Source organism: Gambusia affinis, linkage group LG02 (assembly GCF_019740435.1).
Source record: "Gambusia affinis linkage group LG02, SWU_Gaff_1.0, whole genome shotgun sequence".
Classification (NCBI taxonomy): Eukaryota; Metazoa; Chordata; class Actinopteri; order Cyprinodontiformes; family Poeciliidae; genus Gambusia; species Gambusia affinis.
The window spans coordinates 28418088-28440400 of NC_057869.1; the positions used below are offsets into that span (position 1 = coordinate 28418088).

Genomic DNA, 22313 nt, shown 5'->3' on the forward strand with positions numbered 1-22313 from the left:
GCCTTAACGCTGGAACAACCTCCATACAGATCATTGCTCCACCCAGACATTTTTAAGTCTAAACTCAAGACGCAAGGATCCACTGATGCAGCAACCACGTTGCTCTCTGTTGTTGCCGGGGACTGATTGCGGTTCAGTTGATTTAACTGGTACATATTCAGCACCTCAAGCCTCTGAAAGGTGGTCCACCGTGTGGAAATGTGTTGGTGTCAATGCAAAAAAACAAAAAGAAACGTGCAGACACAGAAAATCCCCCAGGGTGAACCTTAGAAGCCATTTGGTTGTCCACTAATGTCTGTTTGCCCTTTCTCAGAGCCGGGTACTTCAAAGGAGTCCTTTCCCAGCCCTGCAGGGGTTTCGCTGGTGAGATGAACTCAAGGTCATTATGCGACACACACACTCACACACGAATCCTTCTGCCAAGACACAGAAACAGCATTGCTTGCTGTATCTTGCCTTTGTGACCAGCAGCAGACTGCAACCTTAGCTTTTTTGTTTGTTTGTTTGTTTTTATACGCATAAAATCACAGTCTGTCTGCAGTTTTTACAGTTATACTCCTCCTGTGTCCTACAAACTTGAACAAGGATGATAAAATGGAGAAATAAAACTCATTTTCTTTGGCATCTTTGTTCACAGTCTAAAAGGACTACACTGTAAATGTGATTAAAACTACTTGGCAGTCTTGTTAGTACTTTGGAAAAGCTGTGGACTTAAAAGGTAGAAAAATTATTTATCCTGTTTGTCCTCAAGGTGTTAAACAGCAATAATTGTTAGCATCATTTTATCGCCTGGTGCTAACTAAGCCAATCTGGCAGACTTAAAATCTGCTACATTAAACCCTTTTATTAGTATATTTATATTCTGATAACTTTCCCATATGACATTCAGCATATTCCTGTTGGAGGTGTACAATATGTCATTTCAAGGTCTGTGTTCAGTGAAGTTTGCTGAAAATCTGTGTACATATATTGACGTATTTGGTGCAATTACTACAGAGATGCTTATGTATATCATTATGAAATACCTGATCTAACTTCTAAGGTTCATTTAAGGATGCAGAAATCAAGCTCTATAAACTGAAGATGTATGGAATCACAAAGGACATGTAGGATATGCTTCTAATCCTAGGATTTCACATGTTGCCATGTTGTTTCTGATTCAGCTCCAAAGCTGATCATCCCAAAATATCTTTCTGTCAGAAGGTGGGAGAGAAGACTTTGATGATTCTGGATGCAGAAATTTAAAACGGTGTTTATATACGTATATATATATTTATTGGAGCGTTATAATGCTAGCTGTGGAAATGTGAGTTAAATGTTGAAATACCACATCACATAATAAAAATCAAGCATCAGCAAGTACTGTTTCTCACAAAAGTGAAGGAATAATCTCTAACCCATGCCTTGTGCTCTTTCAGCATGCCATCAGCAGTGTGGATGTCTAGGGTTGTGTGTCTGGGGGCTTTGATTATAACATGACTTCTGTGTCAGGACTTGTGGGTTCTTTTCTATTTCTTTTTTTTTATTATTTCGAGTATGTAAGGAATCTTCCACGGTTTCTTTCTGTACCCACCTCCACTCTAATTGGACTCTGGAGGAGTAGTCGGCTGGTAGGAGGACATCCAGCTAATCATGCCCATGACCCTTTTCTTTCTCTACCTCAAGTGTTCAAGGAGGCCACTACCTGCCTGTCTTTACACTTTCCAGCATTCACTAATCAGTAAACTTGATCACGGTGAATGTCTGGACAAACCTGACTACCTCATTTTTGATGCTAACCCCTAGCCCACCATCTAATTTCTTCTGGGTTTTTTTTTTTTTTTGTGGGGGTGGTTGTCCTTCACCAGCTCCACTTCAACACCGTCGAGCTCAAGGGAAAATACTTTAGTTTCCATTCTTACATTTATGTTCTACTTTAGTCAAGTAACCAAGGACTCAAATGACTCAACTGACTGCCTGCTGGCTGAATTAGATTTATTACTGGTCAAAATGTATTTGAAAATTTTCTTTTCAATATACTTATCTATTTCTTTAACAGAATGTCATTCAGTTCTTTGGAGAAGAGTCCTTAACCTAACGTCTAACTCTTGATGGTAAATTCCGACTGCTTAGAAACAGAGTTGGATATTAATATAGCAATACTATAAATGCTATATAAAAATAGGAGTTGTTCTGAATGCGGTCATTAAAGACTCAGATGACAGCTGACCTTGGCATGATTTAAAATGGTGTTACATTTATTGATGAAGAGCATGCTTTCTGTATCTGCTGCTGTCATTCCTGCTGTGTAGAGGTAAACATTTCACTATAGACACCTGCTCAATAGGAGGGGAAATGCAATGAGTGCAAGGAAAATGCAACCATACAACGGCAGTCAGAGAGAAATAAAAAAGACCAGAAAAAGAAACAGAAGCAGGGCTGACGAGATATTGAAGAGTTGTGACATTCACCCATTCACTCTGCCATAGAGGCACACACCCAAATTGGTAGACAGCTTTAGCTTAAAAGCCTTGTTCAAGTCTACACGGACATGGGCGTGCTGTGGTGGCGTGGGGGATGGCGCGACCCACATTTGGAGGCCTTGAGTCCTCGACACGGCCGTCGCGGGTTCGATTCCCGGACCTGACCGACGTTTGCCGCATGTCTTCTCCCCCTCCTTCCCCCTTTCCTGTCAGCCTACTGTCATATAAGGGACACTAGAGCCCACAAAAGACCCCCTAGTGGGAAGAAAGAAAAAAAAAAGACTACACTGACATGTGGCAAGAGGGAGCTGGAATCAAACCCACCACTTTCAGATTTCTAAATGACTCCTCTACTCACTGAAACACAAACACATGCAGTCAGACAATAATCCATTGAGGACACAAACATTTTTCTAACCAGACCTTTTTGTCCTAAAAGGCCCAGATGGGACTTTCTACAGTCTCCCAGTATTAATTTCTCTATTCAAATCGCCAAACTATTACTTGATAAGAAGAGGATGAAGGAGTCGTGGCTGAAAGCTGGCCGAAGGAAAGACGAGGGCATGTCCACTCAGATGGACAGTGATACATTTTTGGTTCCCGGGGTTGTTGTGGTTTCTCATTCTCGGACCCTGCGGTGAGGAGCAGAAGTGGTGACTCATGTTGTCACAATCGTAGTCAAACACTGTTCTCTAGCAGCGTCACTGCTCTGTATGGTCCGCCTGCTCTCACTGACTCCTTTAGTTCCACGTCATCTCTCCGTGGCTTCATGCTCCTTTCTCTGCATTCGATGGTTTTGTATTCTTGTTTTGACAACATTCATCTGACAAACAAAACGATTAACAGAAAATGAAGGCGTGTAAAGCAAATCAACATAAGACTCCGTTCTTACTGTATCCCTTTTCCTAATAAAGAGCTATAAGACACATGAAATGTGTAGTGCAATCCACGTCATTAGTCGGGTTATGGTGATTTTCCAATCAACCAACGCAGGGACTCTCTACAGCTGCTAAAATGGTGGCAGGAAGAGAGAAAAAGTGCTTTAATTTGGGTATGAAACGAAGCATTCAAGTTAAGAACCCCATCTGTGCTGCGCATACAGTAACATCCATGTCTTAAACACCAACTTTGCTCACTTCTACCCAGTTTCTGATGCAGCAACAGACAGCAGGTTAACCTCACGATGATCTCAACGAGGGCCTGCTTAAAAAAAGAAAAGCAGAGAACAACAGATGTGGTATCTGTTTTGTCAGCTTATGATGGATGGACCTACTCTCTAAGAGTCAACAAAGGATGTACACTTAAGAGGCTCGACCACTCAAGTCTCTTCAAAGCGTAAGCGAGATGAGTGATCTTTTCAGAACGCCTCTTTAGAAAATGTAAATTGCAAACGTCCTCTCTCTTTGTTTTGATTCTAGAAAGCTGCTTAGTTTCAATTGTTTCAAGTGATCTGAGGTCAAACCAGACTGAACATTTTTGGAAAGTGGCTGCAGAAAACAAACAAGGCAAATGTCTCATGCTACTCAACCTTACACTGTGGTATTAGCTCCAACCCCAGAAGACAAACAGAGCCACCCTGCTTCCAACATACAGAGAAGGATGGATTTTAAATGACATTGCCTAGCAACAGCCTCCTAAGCTTTTGGCAGTTGCTATGTTGGACTGAATACTGATAGATGGAAACGTGCACAGACACATGGGTCTATATACACTAACAGAAAAACTAACGCTCATTTAATGGAAACCAGGCAAAGGCCAGGATGAGTTTCTCATGGTTTAAAACAAAACTGTTTGACATGATCTCACTGGTTTTATTCAAATAATATGTAACTACTCAATTACTATTGCTGAGAAAATAATATAACATTGCCTTCAACAGTTAAACTTGATCTTAAGATCTTAATAGATCTAAAAATTAGAAAAAATATTGGGATAATATTCAATACTGCAATGATTGATGCAATTATCTACAGTTTTCCTTACTAGTTTGTTTATTTTCAGTCATCACAATGTCTTCACTACTCTTCCTGAGTTTCAGAGTTTTGCTTAACAAATCTAGATCAAAGATGAACATAAACAGTTAGTGACCAAATATTTTACCGTCAAGCACAAATATAATGCATTGTAACTGAAATGTTAGTAGCTGCATTTCCATTGACCATACAATAGTTCAATATATTTGATATGTGCTGCAGTTAGAATCCTCCAGTTATTAGACATGTCCCTGGTCCAACACAGCAGCTTTAAATGGTTGAATTACCTCTTCAACAGGCTTCAACAGATGTTAGCCATCATTAGATTCAGGTGTGCTGAACCAGGGAAACAAAATGCAACATGCAGGATGACGCCCTGAAAGGACAGACTGAGCACCACTGATTTAAAACCTTTCATGGAACAGAAATGTTATTTTAAAGAGAAAATTAAGCAATTAAAGTCGCTATTTATCCTTATTATTTTTTTGCTCAGGTTTAAAAATCATCCATCTATTATCAAATATAAATGCTTACATTGAAAAGTTGTTGCATCCACAGCATTAATTTACATGTCTGATATCACATTACATGTTTTCTACCATTCCCAGTTCGAAATTAAACTAAAAGCGTATTTTCACACATTCACTCTAATTAGCCTACAGTAGTTTTATTAAAGTAAGTGAGTGGATAATTTATAACTGAGAAAGTAAAAGAGCGTTTAAACCAGTGTTTCCCAACCCTGGTCCTCAAGGCACACTGTCCTACATGTTTTAGAGGTTTCCCTGCTTTAATGTGCCTGATTCAACTGATTGCAGTTCAACAAACGCCTGTTAATCAGTCATCAATTGAAATCAGCTGCACTGAAGCAAGAAAATACCTTAAACATGCAGGGCAGTGTGCCTTGAGGACCAGGGTTGGGAAACACTGGTTTAAACAATACTATTTGTATTGCTATCTATGCTAGCTGAGTATGCTATGCTATGCTGTCTGTCCATGCATCCATCCAAGAAAAGGGTTTCATGGCTACAACACCTTTTCCACAAATGAGCCGACTCTGAATGCTCAGCTACTTATCTTGGCCACCGATGACGGCAAATAACTATTTTACCAGCAAGGGTAAGTTGTTTCTCTGTGCAGCGCATACACAAGTATGATTTACAATGCTAATACACTCTTCCAGAATTTGATTAGTTGCTTTTTACTGAGCATTGTATTTCTCCAGAAGGCAGATAAAGTCAATTTTATTCATAAATGCTAAAGTGATACTGTCACAATATATTGACAGTTTCAGGAAATATGTAAAAAAACAAACATATTCAAACATAAGTTACATATTTCAGCTTTAAACACTGAGGTTATTGGTGATATCCTTCAACATTGACATTGTATATTTTATTACTATATGTCACGCATCCCAAGTAAAACTGGTTTGATTTTGTTATTTTGTGTAGCATGTTTACTGCAAAGGCACAGACAGAATAGATTAGATGCATCCTTTAACTGAGGAAGGGAGGCTTGTCAGGCGGAGTTAACATTATTCTGTTACTGTCAGACACCGAGTCTGACCTACAGCCTGAATAGTTCTACACATAAATGTGTCTAAATGTGGGCTGTGCAGATGTGCCACATTTCTCCAAGGCTTTCACTGTCTCTGCACTGATTCGTGAACCTCGGCAAAGACAGCTACGATAATTGAAGGTGGATCGTACAGGACAATAGCAGTTCTGGTCTCTGGGATTTGGCGTCGCCAGTAATCAGCTGCACGGAGCATACAGTGCATGTGACACGCTGTCATGTAGCATCGGGAGGTACAACAGAAATCACTTAAGTTCAGCTGTCTCCATCTGTGACCTCATTTTGTACTCCAGAAATAGCTTCATCACACCTCACACTGATACATGCATACTGGGCTACATGGGACGCTAACACTCCTGCCAGCATGTACGTTCGTTTGCAGAGCAGCCTGTTGGAGGGCAAAGTGTGACATTTAAACCCTTCCTTTTATGACGAAGAGGTGGAGGGGGGCTTCTTTTAAAGCCGGACCGGACCATTTCCATATCAAACACTCCGGGGCCAGCAGGATGCGCTTTCTTCCTGGGGGCAACGGATCAATAGCATATTTGTGTGCGTGTCTGTGACCTCCAGTGAATTTAAAGAATACTTTACAGAACTGTTGTTGGTACAAAAATCAAGTAAAATCTTTCAATGTTGAAGCAGAAAAAAAGCATAATTTCACCTGTAAACTGTAGAAGTCCAAAAACAGGAAGTGTTGGAATTAAACTTTCATTGTTTGCAGCATGAAAGTGTCACTGCTTCCATCTAAGTGGCAACTTCGTAGTATCTTAATCTTCAAAACCTACAATGGTGTTTATTTTTGGTCTCTAAGACGAATCTGCAAGATACTATCAGCTTGTTGTCTGATATAAAAAACCAAAAAAACTTTTTGTTGTATTTACAAAACACTCATTTTGTTGCCTGTGAGCTGCGAGCAGACTGATTGCACACAGGGATAGAGAATTAGGTTAAGGATGGAAACAATGGGCTGGAAAAGTGAATCAATTTATAACTGCCATCCAAGCAGCAGCAGAGACTCCCAACAGGGCGGATACTAACTGTAAACCAAGTATAAAGCAGCCCACATAGCTCCCGTCTGACTCCACCATTTAGCCTAATTCATTCACATCATTCCTGTTCAAAAACCTCCTCAATAACAATAACAAACCTCGAGGTTTGTGTTTGTGAAACACAGACATGTTTTTGTCCCATTTCCTGGCTTGTATTGGACCGTTTCCAACGCAAGTCGCATCACTTTCATGTGGAAATCCTTATATAAATGCGTGTGGTAAAATCGAAACCTATAGATTTGAAAAAGCGACCAATTTAAAGGTTTCAATATCCAGTAGCTACGTACCTACTGTTCTTCCTATTCTGAAGACTAAGAAGCTGATTTTAATAAAATTAATACTGCACCCTGAAACTCTAGGAAAGAAGAAATATTGATAGTCTCTAACATCTGAGAGCAGAGACTATGTCTAAAATGTTCATGTGGAGAGACAATGAAATGTTTACATGGAACAGCAGGGTGAAGTTGGAGTTAATACCAAGAAAAACAAATGTTCTTGGTATGTGAACATCAAACAATCCCATCATAACATGTTGGTTTGTTGGACCACATGGTTTCCACCAGTGTATTATAAGCCTGGCGGGTCACCAGGCTTTACTTGTGCCCCCGCCAGACTAAGCATTACTTGTTTACTATTATTTTTATATATACACCAATAACTGTGATGGCAAAGACGGGTTAAAGAGTCTCTTTAGTAAGAAGCACAATGGCAACATAGTATGGTCAGTATAGGGAGACTGAGGTCAAGTATAATTTTTTATTCACCGGATCGCTGTAACAATCGCCTGTCTTTACGAGTCTACACTACAAAAATATCAGCCAACGAAGTGACAAGTCATGGATAAATTTTGAACACTTTAATTAAGATGAAATAACTGAAGTGCAAAAAATGTATAAAAAAGATTAGCAAGTTTTCTGGAGGAAACTCTGGACTGTGATGGGAAAGAAAATATTTTTCAGCATATTCAAGACTTTCCACGAACCATTTATCGTTCATTCATGTCCAAATTAGAAGCTTTGTCGGTTTTTGGGATGGTTAAAACATTGACGTTAATGCTGATTGTTTTTCTTTTCTGTCATTGTGCTAACTTTACTAAAATGTATTCTTGTATAGAGCAGCTCACACTTACAATTATTAGTGTCTTAGTGTATTTTATAAGCAGTTCCCTGTTCCCACTTACAATTTCTATGAAGCAGTGAGGGTGAATTTTGGGTTTACGCCACTTAGGCATGTTGGCTTGTAGTCTGCTGAACGAAAGATGATGCAACGTAATGTGTTGGTGTTGGACTTTATATTTAATCTGGTAAGGACTATATTCACATTTTCTTTAAACCTCAACATATTACATTGCAGATTAACTCTAAATATGTTCTAGTTGGATGCATAAATGTTATGGAATGACTGATTCAGCAACACATCAGAACTTATGTGATTGTAACATCCGAGTTGAGACTTTATTTACCTCAGTTTTCATTCTTCAATTCAACATTTGTCTTGTCGACATAATGAAATAAAGACAATCTTCCCTTCTGTCTTTTTTTCATGCACGGACCCCCTCATTCAATCCCTAAGAGGCCTTTAAAGCCTTAACAGGAAAGATTTAATTAGTTTTTAAAGTAAATGGGTGAGGAAAAAAAAGGTCATTGTTTATGCTGAATGGCAGCGGTTGCTTGAAAAGGGAGCATCTCTGGTGGCTTTTGTTGGAAGACTAAGGTTTGCCTGTGGAGTGGGGAGAATGTGGGGAAGAAAGCAAATGAATGTCCAAAAGCTGATTCCTTAGCAAATATGTCAAGGAGTTGATGGATTGGATTGATAACCTATGAACTGTTTTTGACAGATACGAGTTGTGTCTGTTCAGGGGAAGGACGAGGAGAATACGGACTTATGAGTTATTTCAGGGATAAATAAAAAATGATACATCTGAATGGAAGTGGGACCTGGAGTCTTTGGCAGCTTGCTTAATATTCAGAAAGAGGAGGCAGCAGTAACCAGAAGAGAGAAAGTTAGACAAAGAGGACAGGATGAAGTGTCCACTACAAAAAAATAAAAATAAATTCTGATAAAACATCTGGATTCATATGAAGTAAGAGAATACCAGAATGGTATTGGTATCGACCGATATTAGCTGTAATATTTAATATCGGCCATTTCGTCAAAATAACTCACCAACATAAAAAGTGTTTTTCTGCATACACATGTATACTTGGACAAATATTTATTCTGAACAGACAGAAATGAAGATACCAAAAATTAATATAGAAAGAAAATATTTGTCAATTTTCTGTCTTTTTCTGAATCATAAAGCTAGTGGAAGACAAGATTTGGCAGGCGCTTCCCAATATAAAATACACTTTTATTTATTAATTAATCTCATTTAAACACAAGCAATTCATGTCTCTCTAGGTTTCTTTCTCGTTTCTTCTGCATTAGTCTTCATTTCTCATCCTATGTAATTATTTTTAACAGCATTAATTGATCCAGTGCATGTTTATGTTGGCCTGTTAATGTACTGATTTATTATTATCATCACTATCACCTGTTTATTACCTTGTTATTTTAAATTCTTTACATGCTGTTGACAGTGTCAGTGTTATGTCAGTCAGTTCACCATCACTGCTTACACACACGGTATTAACCTACAGTTAATGAATGAATGAATGAATGAATGAATGAATGAATGAATGACTGAATGAATGGTGGCAGTACTTTTTTCTCCTTTTTCACTAATGTGACTTTATGAATCTTGTACTGTAAGCCATAATGAATAATAATAAAAAAAATGTTGTTGCATTATCATGGCCTGAAACCAACCAGAAAACTCTGCAGTAAAGTGGAAACTTAACTATGGATCTAAGTTACTGCACAGCATTAATTGCATATTTAATGAACTTCATTCCAACAATGTTGTGCTGGAACTAATTAGTTTATTGACTATCATTGTGATTCTAAGGCCAAGTTAATATTGACACCAGGCAACAAAGTGGAAAACATAAAACTTCAACGTCTAGATATGGAGCCATGCAGCATGGCCTGTTCCAGCCACAAACTTAGACGGACTTTATTTTGTTTTGGATAGAATCAAATGTAATGGCCAAGTGGAAGGAAAATCACATGGCTTTCATAATTTATCAGTAAGAAATCTGAAATGTGTGCCGTGAATTGTAGTAGATACTTTACAGCTGTAGCTGTAATCCCAACAGAACGTATTCTGGACCAGGTCCCTCTGTATTTTTCTCCTCTATTCTACGTTGTGAAATAGCTCAGGCTCAGTCTGACTGGATGAAGTGTGTCTGTAAACATCCATCTTTAACTCTCCAAAGGATTTACATCTGGACTTCAATCAGGTCACTCTAAGAATTGCATTTGCTTTGATCTGATGTTGTAGTTGTAGATTTAGCTGCATGTCAGGGGGTTGCTGACATGCTTGCTGAAGGTGAACCTCCAGTCTGAACTTTAATCGCCAACATGTTTCCTTCTACTGTTTCCTTGTATTTAGCTCCATCCATGTCCTCGTTCACCATCTTTCCAACTTTGATGTTTTCTTTTTTAATCAAAAATCGTAATGAAACCGTAACTACTCCGGGTCTTTTAAAGCTGAAAGCTGTCCAGATGATGATCTGACTGTTGTTTTCATTTGCTGGAGCGTTATAAGTCGATGTCCATGTAAAACACATGCAAACACGTAATCATATCCAAGTCACTTGAGGCAGATCAGACTTTCAAACTGCCCTTTAATCAGTGTGGGTGCAATGCGGAGAATTAAGAAGAAGAAAAAACAACACGATTGCAGCTGAGGATAATCCCAGTCTACGAGAGCAGCTGACTGACGTATACGATCGAATATCACACACACACACACACACACACAGATGCACACAAGCGGTTTAAGTGTGACCTGTGGTGTAATATTTACCAATGTTCCCCAACAGCGCTGGAGCAGCAGCTGGTAGAGACTTCAGCCCAATCACACGTCAAACTCCAGCCGTACCTTTGATACTTGTCAAAGGGTTTCGTTGGTAATACAGAGGCAGACGGTTGCCTAGCGCACGCAACATGATGCAGCTGTCCTCTGCCCGTCTGGTAACACTGCTCTGTCACATTCACACATGGGTGTAACGCAGGTAATGGCTACCAGCTAAAAGTATCTGGAGTTCACAGTGAGTACTTTTAATTTTCTGGAGAATATTCCTGAATATGGATCTGCTGCTAATTTAACGAGCTTGTGTGTCTGCTGCTCAAATTAAAGGAGGTTGAATCTCTTTGTCAAGTGCTGTCACTTATTTAATATGATGATGGAAGTTTACAAAGTACATGGAAAAGGTTATGCTTTAAAAATGTTCTTCCCAATTTCTGACTGTTAATTTATTTCCATAATCTGTTTCACTGCTCATGGTGGCAGCATGTTGGAGTAGCTCTGTTAGGTTAATTTTGTTCAGTGATTTATAAACTAACAATATTTTAAGGCTTTTTCACACCTAATAGTCCAGTAGACTCAGTTTGGGAACCAAAATTGCAACATTTGCTACAAATTTCAGCTGCTGTGGTTCACATTCTCACTGCACTGTGTCAAACGATTTTTATTTGGTGAAACCTGTTCCCCCCCCTCGCCTGTGGTGGCACTGCACCAAGAACCACTGAATGAATATACACAAAAACCACTGAAGAAGACCTGAGCACAACTTCCTTCTTCACAAAATATAAACCAAAATGGAGTGGCGTCAGATTTTAGTAGTTATAGGATTTGTCATTTGTCTTTGGCAGAAGACGATGAGCCATTTCTCCAGCTACAGCTAGACGTTTGTTTTGGTTATATTGACCCAGAATGCCCTGCGCTGTTGGGCACTTCCTGTTTTTGGAGCAGTCTGCCGTCCGCGTGCATCCACATACACATTTTGAACCACACCAGAGGTCTTTAGGCCGACCAAACTTCACCTTTTTGGTCCACATCAGAGTTCGATTGCTCATTCACACCTCCCCAAATGAACCAGACTTTCCAGGCAAATGAACTGCAATTTGATTAAAGCAGAGTAAACATGGCTGGTGTGAACGCAACCTTGAAGCCGGTAAGAATTGGGGTGATGTGCTCCATCCTCCTGGTTTTAGTGAAAACGCGAGCAGCAGCATCCCGGATGTATTATAGGTTGTGTAATTCTAGCGTCTGGTTGCCCACTTAAGTGGTCACGCTACAACATTTACACAGTCATGAACTGTGTTTTATCCATAGAAATCTTGTGAAACATTCTGGTACTGATAAAATCACAAAAGAGAAAAAGCAGAATAAAAAACTACTTTTTATAGCGCTTTACCTCTCAGTGTGTGTCAATGTCTCTTTCATTATGCCGCTTCACTCGTCCCCAGCGTCCCACAGTGCTTGTTTTTCTGCAAACAGAAACATCTACAAGGCTTCCTCTCACCAGCCATGTACTATTTGTTGTGATGATCATCTGTTTGAGCGTGTTTGCCTGCATGTGCAAGACGCAGCGAGACAGGCAGTGAGAGAGTCACCGTCTGTTCTGTGACCTGGATATAACGTGGATCCTCAGGACACGAGTCGTATAAAGCTTTTGCTGAAGCACATCGATACTGACACGAATATACAGATTCACCCACATCTTCGGTCTGCCCTGTCGTTCTTAATGAGCCTTTGCAGAAGCGCTGACACTGAACCTGTCTCCTATGTAGAGGTGATCTATTACTTTACAAAAAAAAAAAACTGTGTTATTAGTTTGGTGCCTCCTTGTAAAAAATATTCATATCCCCCGAGACTTTTTACATTTTTTTTTTCATGTTGCAAACATAAATCTCTGTATATTTTAGTAGGATTTTCCGTGAGTCGCTAACACAAAGTGTCTCATAATTTTAACAAAGAAAGGAAAGGATTACATGGTTTCCAAAATGACTTGGAACTAACCTGTAAATAAAACCCAGTGCGGCTTTACAAGTCATCATCATTTCCAAATATAGTCCACCTGTGTGTTACATAATCTCAGTGTAAGAGTTGCTGTGAGGCTTGTTAAACTCTTAATGCTTTCACAGTTTGAAAAGACATGGAGTTCGCACTTTCAGGCCGGTTTCTGCAGATTTTGGTTTCATGGCAGAAAAAGTGGGGATCACTGACTTTTGGTCGAAGCCACTAAAGCCAAGCTAACACATCGAAAGCGACGGTGCAAAGGTTTTATAAGCACACCAAAGGTGGCGTAATGCAAGATATAATTCTATTTTCATGTCATATAATAGAGCCATGCCATTTGAAATACTTTTGTTTGTTCTCACAAGCTGATTGTGTTTCGTTATGTTATATTCTTGTTGAAAATGTGGAACATTTTTAAGGATGTTTGAAGGTTTTGAACTGATGTCTGAAATGAACCTTATTCTAAATCCTCTTTCCTTCTCGATAAACAAGTAATATAATGTTTAGACTATATTATTTAAGCAAAAATGTGAAACTTATATTAATTTGATTTCAACTGGGGAAAAAAAACATTCAGAAAATTATTTTAAGCCCCAACTGAAATACTTTGTTTCGCAAATTAATCAAATTAGCTAAATTAACAGCATTTTTGCTGTTTGGATTACATTAATACGACCATTCATTATTTACTGTGGTTTATTCTTCAGTGACTGTTTCTCTCCTTTGTGTGATTTAGTTTCGTTTTTGTCACCATGCAACTGTAATTAAGTGATGGCTTGTTTATTAATCCAAACTGGGTTTTTTTTTAGCTTTTTTATTTATTTATTCCTAATGTTGGAAAGTAACAAGGCAAGAAACTGTTATAGAGCTTTCTTTTCGTCCCATGTGGTTGACACATTAACAGTAGGCTGTCAAACCTTTAAATAAGCTGTATTACAACTAACAAGGGAACACAAAGAAAAAAAACTGAAAATGCTGTTTTATTTCTTCATAGCGCAAAAATTGTTTAAGTTTTTAAACTTAAACTTTAAGAAAAGCCCCAGCTGAGCAGCACTAGAAGGTGACCTACACACTCCTCGACAACATTTCAGTTTTCCTTTAATTTATTCCACTCGCTGCGTCCGTCCGCTCATTGTTCTATTGTTTCCAGTAGATTACTTTCATCTCACACCCTCTGCTTTTCTGCTATGAACAGTCAAATCAGTATTCATTTTTTGCTGGGAGGTAAGTGAACTGGCAGGACTTTTATCTGAAATAAGCTATAAATAACTAATTGAAAGGATAAAGAGAAAGCTGTAATGTAGTGGAGGAGCGAAAGACGGAGAAACAAAGAAGAAGAGGGGCTTAAAATAGATCAGTTATGGGTGGTCCAAATATTTGGTTAGCTGAAACCCTCTTGGCAGAAAGAGGAGAGGAAAAAAAATAAAAAAACAAAGACAGAGCAAAGCGTTAGTGCATGATGAGAGTCAAAGTGAGAATAAAACACATATATTCCCAGCAGAGAAAAAATAAACATGTTAGATCACCTGATGAAACTCTTTAAACATTCTACGTTTGTGAACGGCCGTCGTTGTGAGTGAAAAGTGTGAAATGCAACTTGATATCAGTGTGTTATAGTTTGAGGGGAAACACCCAGAACCATGCTTTCATCCAAGAATTTACCCTTTCATCCCGTCCAACTGAACATTAACATATTCATAAAGCATCTTAAAAGACATTTAAAGTTAACAGCAGCTTGCTGAATGGGAAGAGTTTTAAGGGGCTTCAGACATATGCAGCCAATAAAACGATGGAGGATGAAGAGGTTGATGTTTCCAGTTTATGTGCTCATTATATTATAAATGGCCGTCACAGCTAAACTGATTTATTTTCCTGTTGCCACGTGAAAATATGGCTAAACAACTGTTTTGATCCAAAAGGAACATCTTGTGTTCACCAAGATTGCCACATATGTTGAATTTGATAACAAACATGTGTATATCGTTACACATATACAGGAGGCTGATTGTCCTCTACAGGGTGAAGTGAATATATTTTGCCATGCCCACATAAATACAACACATGAGTGTACTGTGGTGGTGCAGGGGTTAAGCACAGCCCACATATGGAGGCCTTAGCCATCGACACGGCCGTCGCGGGTTCGATTCCCGGCCTGGTGACCTTTGCCGCATGTCTTCCCCCTTTTCTCATTACCCACTTTCCTGTCAATTCACTATCAAATAAAGGTCACTACAGCCAATAAAACCTTTAAAAAAAAGCAACACGAATTCAAATCTGATTTGAAAAAAAATCCATGACGGCACAGAACAACAGCCAAACCCCCCAATAAAAAACTAAAAAACAAAACACAACTTCCAACAATATCAAGCATCACATGCAAAGTCCAATGTCTGGCCCATTCTCCCAAAATGGCTGACTTTCTGATGCATTTCCCAGACAACATTTTGCCTCAAACTGCACAGAGCTACATGTACATTTTATTGTTAGGTCTTTGTGAAACTTGTGGTGGCATTTCTTTGACAGCATCTTCACAATGCTTTCAATCAAAAACCTTCTAACAGGTTAAACGTGCAAATTTCTAGGGCACAGCAAACTATGTGCTATGACAGTTCAAAAATAAATTTGATAAGTTATCTAATTTTAATGGGTTTGTGCATCATATTTAGTGGGCAGGGCTAATAAATGAGAATTTGCTATATTAATATGTAAACAGATAAAATCCACCATTGTAAAATATGCTGATTAAGGGATCTTAAAGCTGCAGTAGGTTCCTTTTATAAAAAATAGATTTTTTTACACATTTGTTAAAACTGTCTATGGTGAAACTGTAACAATTTGAGGAAAAAAAAAAATCAAGCACCTTCACTTCCTTGTAATGCTCCTATTTCCATCTGTACAAATATAATGCTCCCGGTCAGAAACAACCAATCACAGCCAGGAGTACTCGCTGCTCAATGTGCAAAAGACGGAGAAGCAACATAGAGTTATGAAAAGGCCGTCATTCGTGGCCATGCTAACTAGCATTAGCATTTACAACAGGGTCCTCTGTGAGAAAGAAGCTGTAGCGCAGCAGAAAACGAGGGGTAGGTTGAGAGCAGCTCATACACACGCTTGATTGACAGTGCTAAGACCCTCCTCCTGGCTCCGATTGGTTGTTTCTGACTGGGAGCGGCATATTTCTGCAGTAGGACCACAAAGAAGAGCTGGATTTTTTTCAGAGATTATTGGTTTCATATTGTACTGCTATGACACAGCGACAGTTATAATACATAAAAAACATTTTTTTTATAAAAGCTATCTACTGCAGCTTTAAGATAATAATCTGTGATAAAGCTTCACTCCTGTATGTATAACAAACAGACCTCCTGTCCTTTCTTTTAATGGAGATGGTGTGAAATCCAATGCTATAAATGAAGTAAGACTGCATTCAAAGCTTTGCAATGAAGACACTCCAAGCGCAAGATTTCAAAGCTCAGGCTTAAAATGAGAATCAACCGGAAAAAAAGGAAATAGAAAAATAGAGAGGCAATATCTGCTAGGATAAGAGCGAGTGAGATGGAACTCCTCTTCAAACACAAAAAGTTAAGCTCAACACGACTTACTGGTGATTAAATGGTGCCTGCATTAGAAACTGGGGTTCAGAGGTATTTGTCTTTAGCTGCAGCTCAACTTTATCCCATCTCTAGCGTAATAAGCACAAGCAGGCACACTCTCTATTACTCTCTCTCTTACACAGAAATCAGTATGCATGGACAATCACGGCTCTGACCCCTGCAACTATCTTATCTTCATCTCTGAGGACAGATAATCCACATAAGTCCTTCAACAAATACATACGTCCCATTCCTGACGTGCATGGCCCTCTTGTACCGGAACGCGGTGCAGGAATTTTTTAAATGGCCGGCTTATCGGGGGTAATGCTGAGAAAAGTCGGCGAACAAGTTCACCTTAGCTGTCTGGTCTCCTGCTTTTGTGTTCAGATTAAATTGAGAGAAATTGCTTTTTGCTCCCATGTCTGAGATTGGGGTTTGATCACCAAGCAATCTGTGGAATTAAATCGCTTGTTTGCAAATGCACCAACGTGCCGACTCCGCTTGTAAGTTAAAACCAGAGTAGACGCTAAAATTAACAGGAAAAAGAACTGGGGTCGAGTGCATTCATTTCATAGTAATCAATGTAATATGTTTAGCCAAACTGAATGATTTTTGTGAAAATAAAATAAAAACAGAAACATTTGTAATATGCGTAAGCCTTAACAATTTGCATAAGCTCCTTAAGTATGTATTAGGATTTATTAAGCTCTGATTCATGGCGTTTTGTGTTCCCGGTTTGCAGTAGCTAAAACTGTCTTGTCAAAGGGTGAAATATTTCATGGCAAATTTAAATGATAAGGAATTAGACCACGTTCATCAAAATGAGGATGATTTGGATTTGTGTGGAAAACTATCCATGAGCCGGGCCTAAGTGAAAAACTACATGTTGTCTGGATTCCCACAAATGTTTTAATTCAAGATTCCAACTTTCCAGACTCGATTTTCTAGCTTTTCTTTCTGCATTTTTTTTCTATCATCATGAGAAGTAGAGGACAAAGCTTTCACCTTAGACAATCTTTACCCTGTGCATGGTCTGGCAGGGTCGCACTGCGGTTTTAGGATTTTAAAGCATGAAGATCAAAACAGGATCTATTTTGATGATCTGAAATGGTTAAACACAACTAAAAAGCAAAATCAGTACAAATGTCAAAGCTGATAGACTTTTTGTCTATTTGTAAAGAATCATGAAAGCACGGACCTTCGTTCACCATCACAAAGCTCAAATTTGTTTGCGCTTAAAATAAAAAATTTCACCAGAAAACTGGGAATGCTGAAAGGTTTTCTCTTCTGACCTGCCGCTGGTGTTGCGGAGGATCACTAGCGCATCAGGGAAGCCGTCCAGGTTGTAGTCACCGAGATGCAGGACCAGTGGATGGACGGCGTCTCCGGGTACAAAGCCCCAAACGGTGTCCCTGTGCTTGAAATCGGTCAGGACCGCCACCCACTGGAAAAACAAAAACATACAGACAATTTAATGCCTTGATGAGTCTTTCAAATGAGACTTGGATCTACCATAGACATAAAAAGCAATTATAATATTGGGATATTGTGAACTTTATGGACTTTTAATCTCACACTTTTAACTTTTCGACTCCAAGTGACTATTGTTGTAATCCTCTCTGTATGCTTTTTGTGGACCATCTTGTCCATCACATGGTCACCAAGTAACCACATAGGTAAAACAATCATTAATTGTCTAGATATTTTTTTAAAATCATTTTCATTTCAATAAGGCTCTGCAAAGTGACTGGCGAAAATTAATCAGTTACAGGGGCAGTAATGTGTGTTTCCCAGCCACATAGTATAATTTTATAGCACAAACAAGAAACTATATTACCTTCAGTTGTTAATGCAAAATCATTAAATTACAGCTAATTGAAACTGGGCCTCTGTCTCTTTAAGAAACTCCTGCTCTTTCTGAAACTCTGACTTCAGGAAGTCGTCACAGTCCCGCTCCTCTACTAAACCTTTAACAATGTTTTTACCAACACATCAGCATGGTACTTTATTTTTTGCAAATTTTTTACACAAAAAGGATAGTGCATCTAGCATGTCAATAGTTAATTCATAAAGTATTTCTAATTGAGAAACTGTAGAAAAGCATAACTGCATCACATTGAAGTGAATGGGATGATTTGCTTGTTGCTAATAACTGAAAATATTAAACAAAATACAAGACAACAGAAAAAGAAATAATGGATGTTATGATCGCTTATAAGAAATACCTCAACAAATCTTGTTTCTCTGTCAAAAGCCAAAAAAAATCGATTCATTCCAAATTGTAAAAAGCAGTATAGACCCTACAAAAAAAAGTTTTATTTGCTCTACTCTAGTATAAACGCATTTCCATCACTGCATGCTGTTTGTATGCGACGATCCCAAAGAGACACAGAAGAAAGAAGCTGCAAATTTTAACTATTCATGAATGTTAAACAGGAAAAGCAGGTGCAGGAGAGAGTCACCAGAGACCTTCACCAGAACTGCCACTAACAGCTCTTAATAAGACACCATCCAGGGAAAGAAATGTAAAAAAAAACACTCAGCACATAGAATGATGTCACCTCTGCAGGGCTCATAACTACAGCTGTGTAAGCTGCAAAGACGCAGCTGCAGGTGGAGAATTAGCCGGTTTTGGTCGGTTTATAGGGCAGCTAGGTAAGAGGTGGAAGTAATGTTGATCCAAACGTCAGCAGATTCTCATCACTGAGTCATCAGCCTTTTCAAATGGAACGAGCTGGGGGACCTAATTATTAATATTCATACTGAAATAAAGCCTGAAAAATATAATTTTATTAAAACCTATAATAAAAATAATCATGGGAATTGAGCCAACCCATTTTACATCTTCTACATTTTTATTTCTCAGATTTCTGTTCTATAATGCATTAGGACAGTTTCCTGAAAATGACTTTAAAAAAATTTTTTTTTTTTTAATAGTTTTTCAACGTGACAAATTATGCTTTTAGTTGGGGTGTAATGGTAAATATACGCATAGTGAATCATAACAGTAAACATTCACAAGTAGATGCATTAAGGTGACAGAATGAATCACAGTGATCACAACTTTCACCCAGGAGAGCCGCGACTGAGAATGAAAACATAAAGACACTTTCTAAGCCTGTCAAAAAATAACATCAATACTAAAGTGACTGGTAATGATGCAATGCAGGACGTTATAACCAAAATGACTACAGTTAAATAACACTAACAAAATAACAAAACTGAACTTTGGAAAACATATTTCGTTTACTGAAATAAATCTAAACGGTAGTTAAGGGGAAAAAACTAGAAGTAACTGGAACTATAATGTTCATTTGTAAAAATAACTAAAATGTGCTGAAATTATAATATCCTTTGTTTTTGTGTTTACGAATCTATTTATTAGTCTTTTGAACTGATGTGAAATTGATTCACACCAGCCATTTATGTCAACTGTTGTTGGGCAAAAACGCCAGAGCCGGTTTGTTGTTCAACAATAACTGAATGGCTTTTTTAAAATCTTGTGTTGAGTGTTCATTACCAAATTGATGAAATCACAATACTTTGACCTTTTTGAAAGTACAAAAAACCTAAAACTACTAATAGAACTATAAAAACTAAACTAAAACTATTTAACGATATCTGAGTAACAACTCTTAAGTAACCCTCTGAAAATAAAAAGTAACTGAATGAGAAATCAAAAATCCCAATGAAAAATAAAACACCAAACTATTGAAAAACCCAGATATTATATTATATAACTCGGCTTAAAACTCAGCTACTGCTTTTAAATATGAAGTGCGTTATTTTCCGAGCTTGCAGTGATACAACATGTGATAGTAGATGCAGCAGAGCCATTGTGAATATACAAAAAGCAATTATGAAATATTTTTTGACCACAGGTTGATCTGACATGAAGGGTCTCAATAGAAGAGACTAATCTTAGATCACCCAGGGTTACCTAAAGGATTTACTCTTTGCTAAAGGCCACCAGAATAAGGCTTTTCGTTCCCTTTTTTACATAATGTATTCTAACTTTCCTTAAATCCAGAAGCTCACATACATTTCCTCAGTATTAGGTAGAACTGAATGACTTGGGTCAAGTGCGTTGGGTATTTTTCCACGTGTAATTTTGGTTCGTTCCTCCTGACAGACCTGTAATAAGTGTTATGTCCAAACAGTTCAGGAACAGTTTCGTCAGAAATCATGACATGATTACAGAAATCACAGACCGTCTTTTCCTCTCAGTGTGAAAGCTGAGATGTGTCTTTTCATGTAGCTCTTGGAGTAATGCCATCTTCCTCGCTGATTTGAGTTCCAGCTCATTTAACTATGGTGCTTGTTTCACTGCACCGTAACACTCTCTTATCAACTTCCGCCAGCTTCTTCACACCGTCTTTTGCTTTTGTTCAGTGGTAAATATGGACATTGAACATAAAATGGACTGAATTTATATAATATCGTTCCAGGCATGGTGGCCACTCAAAGGGTTTTACGTCAGAGTGATGCAGCACAGGATTGTGGGAAGTTAGAGAAACAGTGAAGTCGGTGCTGTGGTCATTTTTTTTTTTTTTCCCAAAGGTGTTATTGTTGGGCCTGTCACAATAAATGTTCTTGGATAATAAATTGTCCCAGAAGTTGTTGCGACAAATGATAATGTTGTTTTGAGACAACTTTCCAGTATTGCAATGGTAATGACATACTAAAGTACGAACATATTTTAAAGTATCAATAAACTTTATATTTGAGTGATTGAGACCAAATCACCAGGCTGGAGACTTTTGTCCTGTTTTTTGGTAAAAAGAGAGAGAAAAACAATAAATCATGGCAAATAGAAATTACTGAGTTTGTTTTGATTTTTTATGCGATTAATTGTTTTATTGCTTATAACGACAGGCCTTGTCAGCAATATTAATGTCCAATACAGGTATCGGCCCAAATTTTCATATCGGTGCGTCCCTAAACATGATCAAGGTGTATTTACAATCCCTCCCTTTTTTAATTTTCTCTTACTTGGGAAATAGACAATTATTTTCCTAATGGAGCTGAAACAGGCAAAGTTAATAGAAATCAATCAATCAAGTTTAGTTATCACATTTCAGCAACAAGGCAGTTCAAAGTGCTTTGCATCGTAAAAACACAAAAAAGTCTAAAAAGATATTATATAGTCACCAATTGAGAAACCAGTAGCAAACATTAAATATTGCTGAGGGCTATTGTCAAAATCATTGATTTATGTCAATGTTAGATTTGTTTTAGTCCTTTGTTTTTCCAGGTTATTTTTTTTCTAAACCCAGTAGTAAGCATTTCTAGATTTTTTTCTGGTTGAACCAAACTGAGATCTCCAAACCAAAACCAAGGTACTCGGCAAAGTGTGACCGGTGCGTACTGCTGCACCGCCTCAATGCATCTCAGATTCACTGCTGAGTCACTACTCTTTTCATTAAAGCTACAACCTCATAAAAACAAGCCTTTGTTTTGCTCAAAAATAATCAAATAGCGTATTTATAAGCCCTTCAAGACAGTTACTTGAGAGCCATGATTGGAGGTGTAATTGAGCTAAAGAGGAATGAACAAGTCACTTCCGAGTTGGATATTTTTTCTAGATTGAACTCTAATGAAATGCTGCTCTGTCTGGCTCTCATTAAGTGACCACTGAGTAATGTTGCAATGCGGTTTAAGGAGCTGCCTGTATGCCAGATGGACATAATGCTCAGCAATGATTACTGCCACAGCAGACAGAAGTGCTTGAGCTGACCGTGCTGCAGATG

At 38.3% G+C, this 22313-nt stretch overlaps 1 protein-coding gene across 3 annotated transcripts in view; it reads right to left on the reverse strand.

Annotated features, from left to right (window-relative positions):
• Positions 1-22313, reverse strand: part of itfg1 (integrin alpha FG-GAP repeat containing 1) — a 169208-nt gene that overhangs the window by 79542 nt on the left and 67353 nt on the right. For all 3 annotated transcript variants that reach the window (XM_044102727.1, XM_044102744.1, XM_044102753.1), the window contains exon 10: positions 17856-18007. In XM_044102727.1, coding sequence (XP_043958662.1) covers positions 17856-18007 — 152 coding nt within the window. The remainder of the gene's footprint in view (positions 1-17855; positions 18008-22313) is intronic.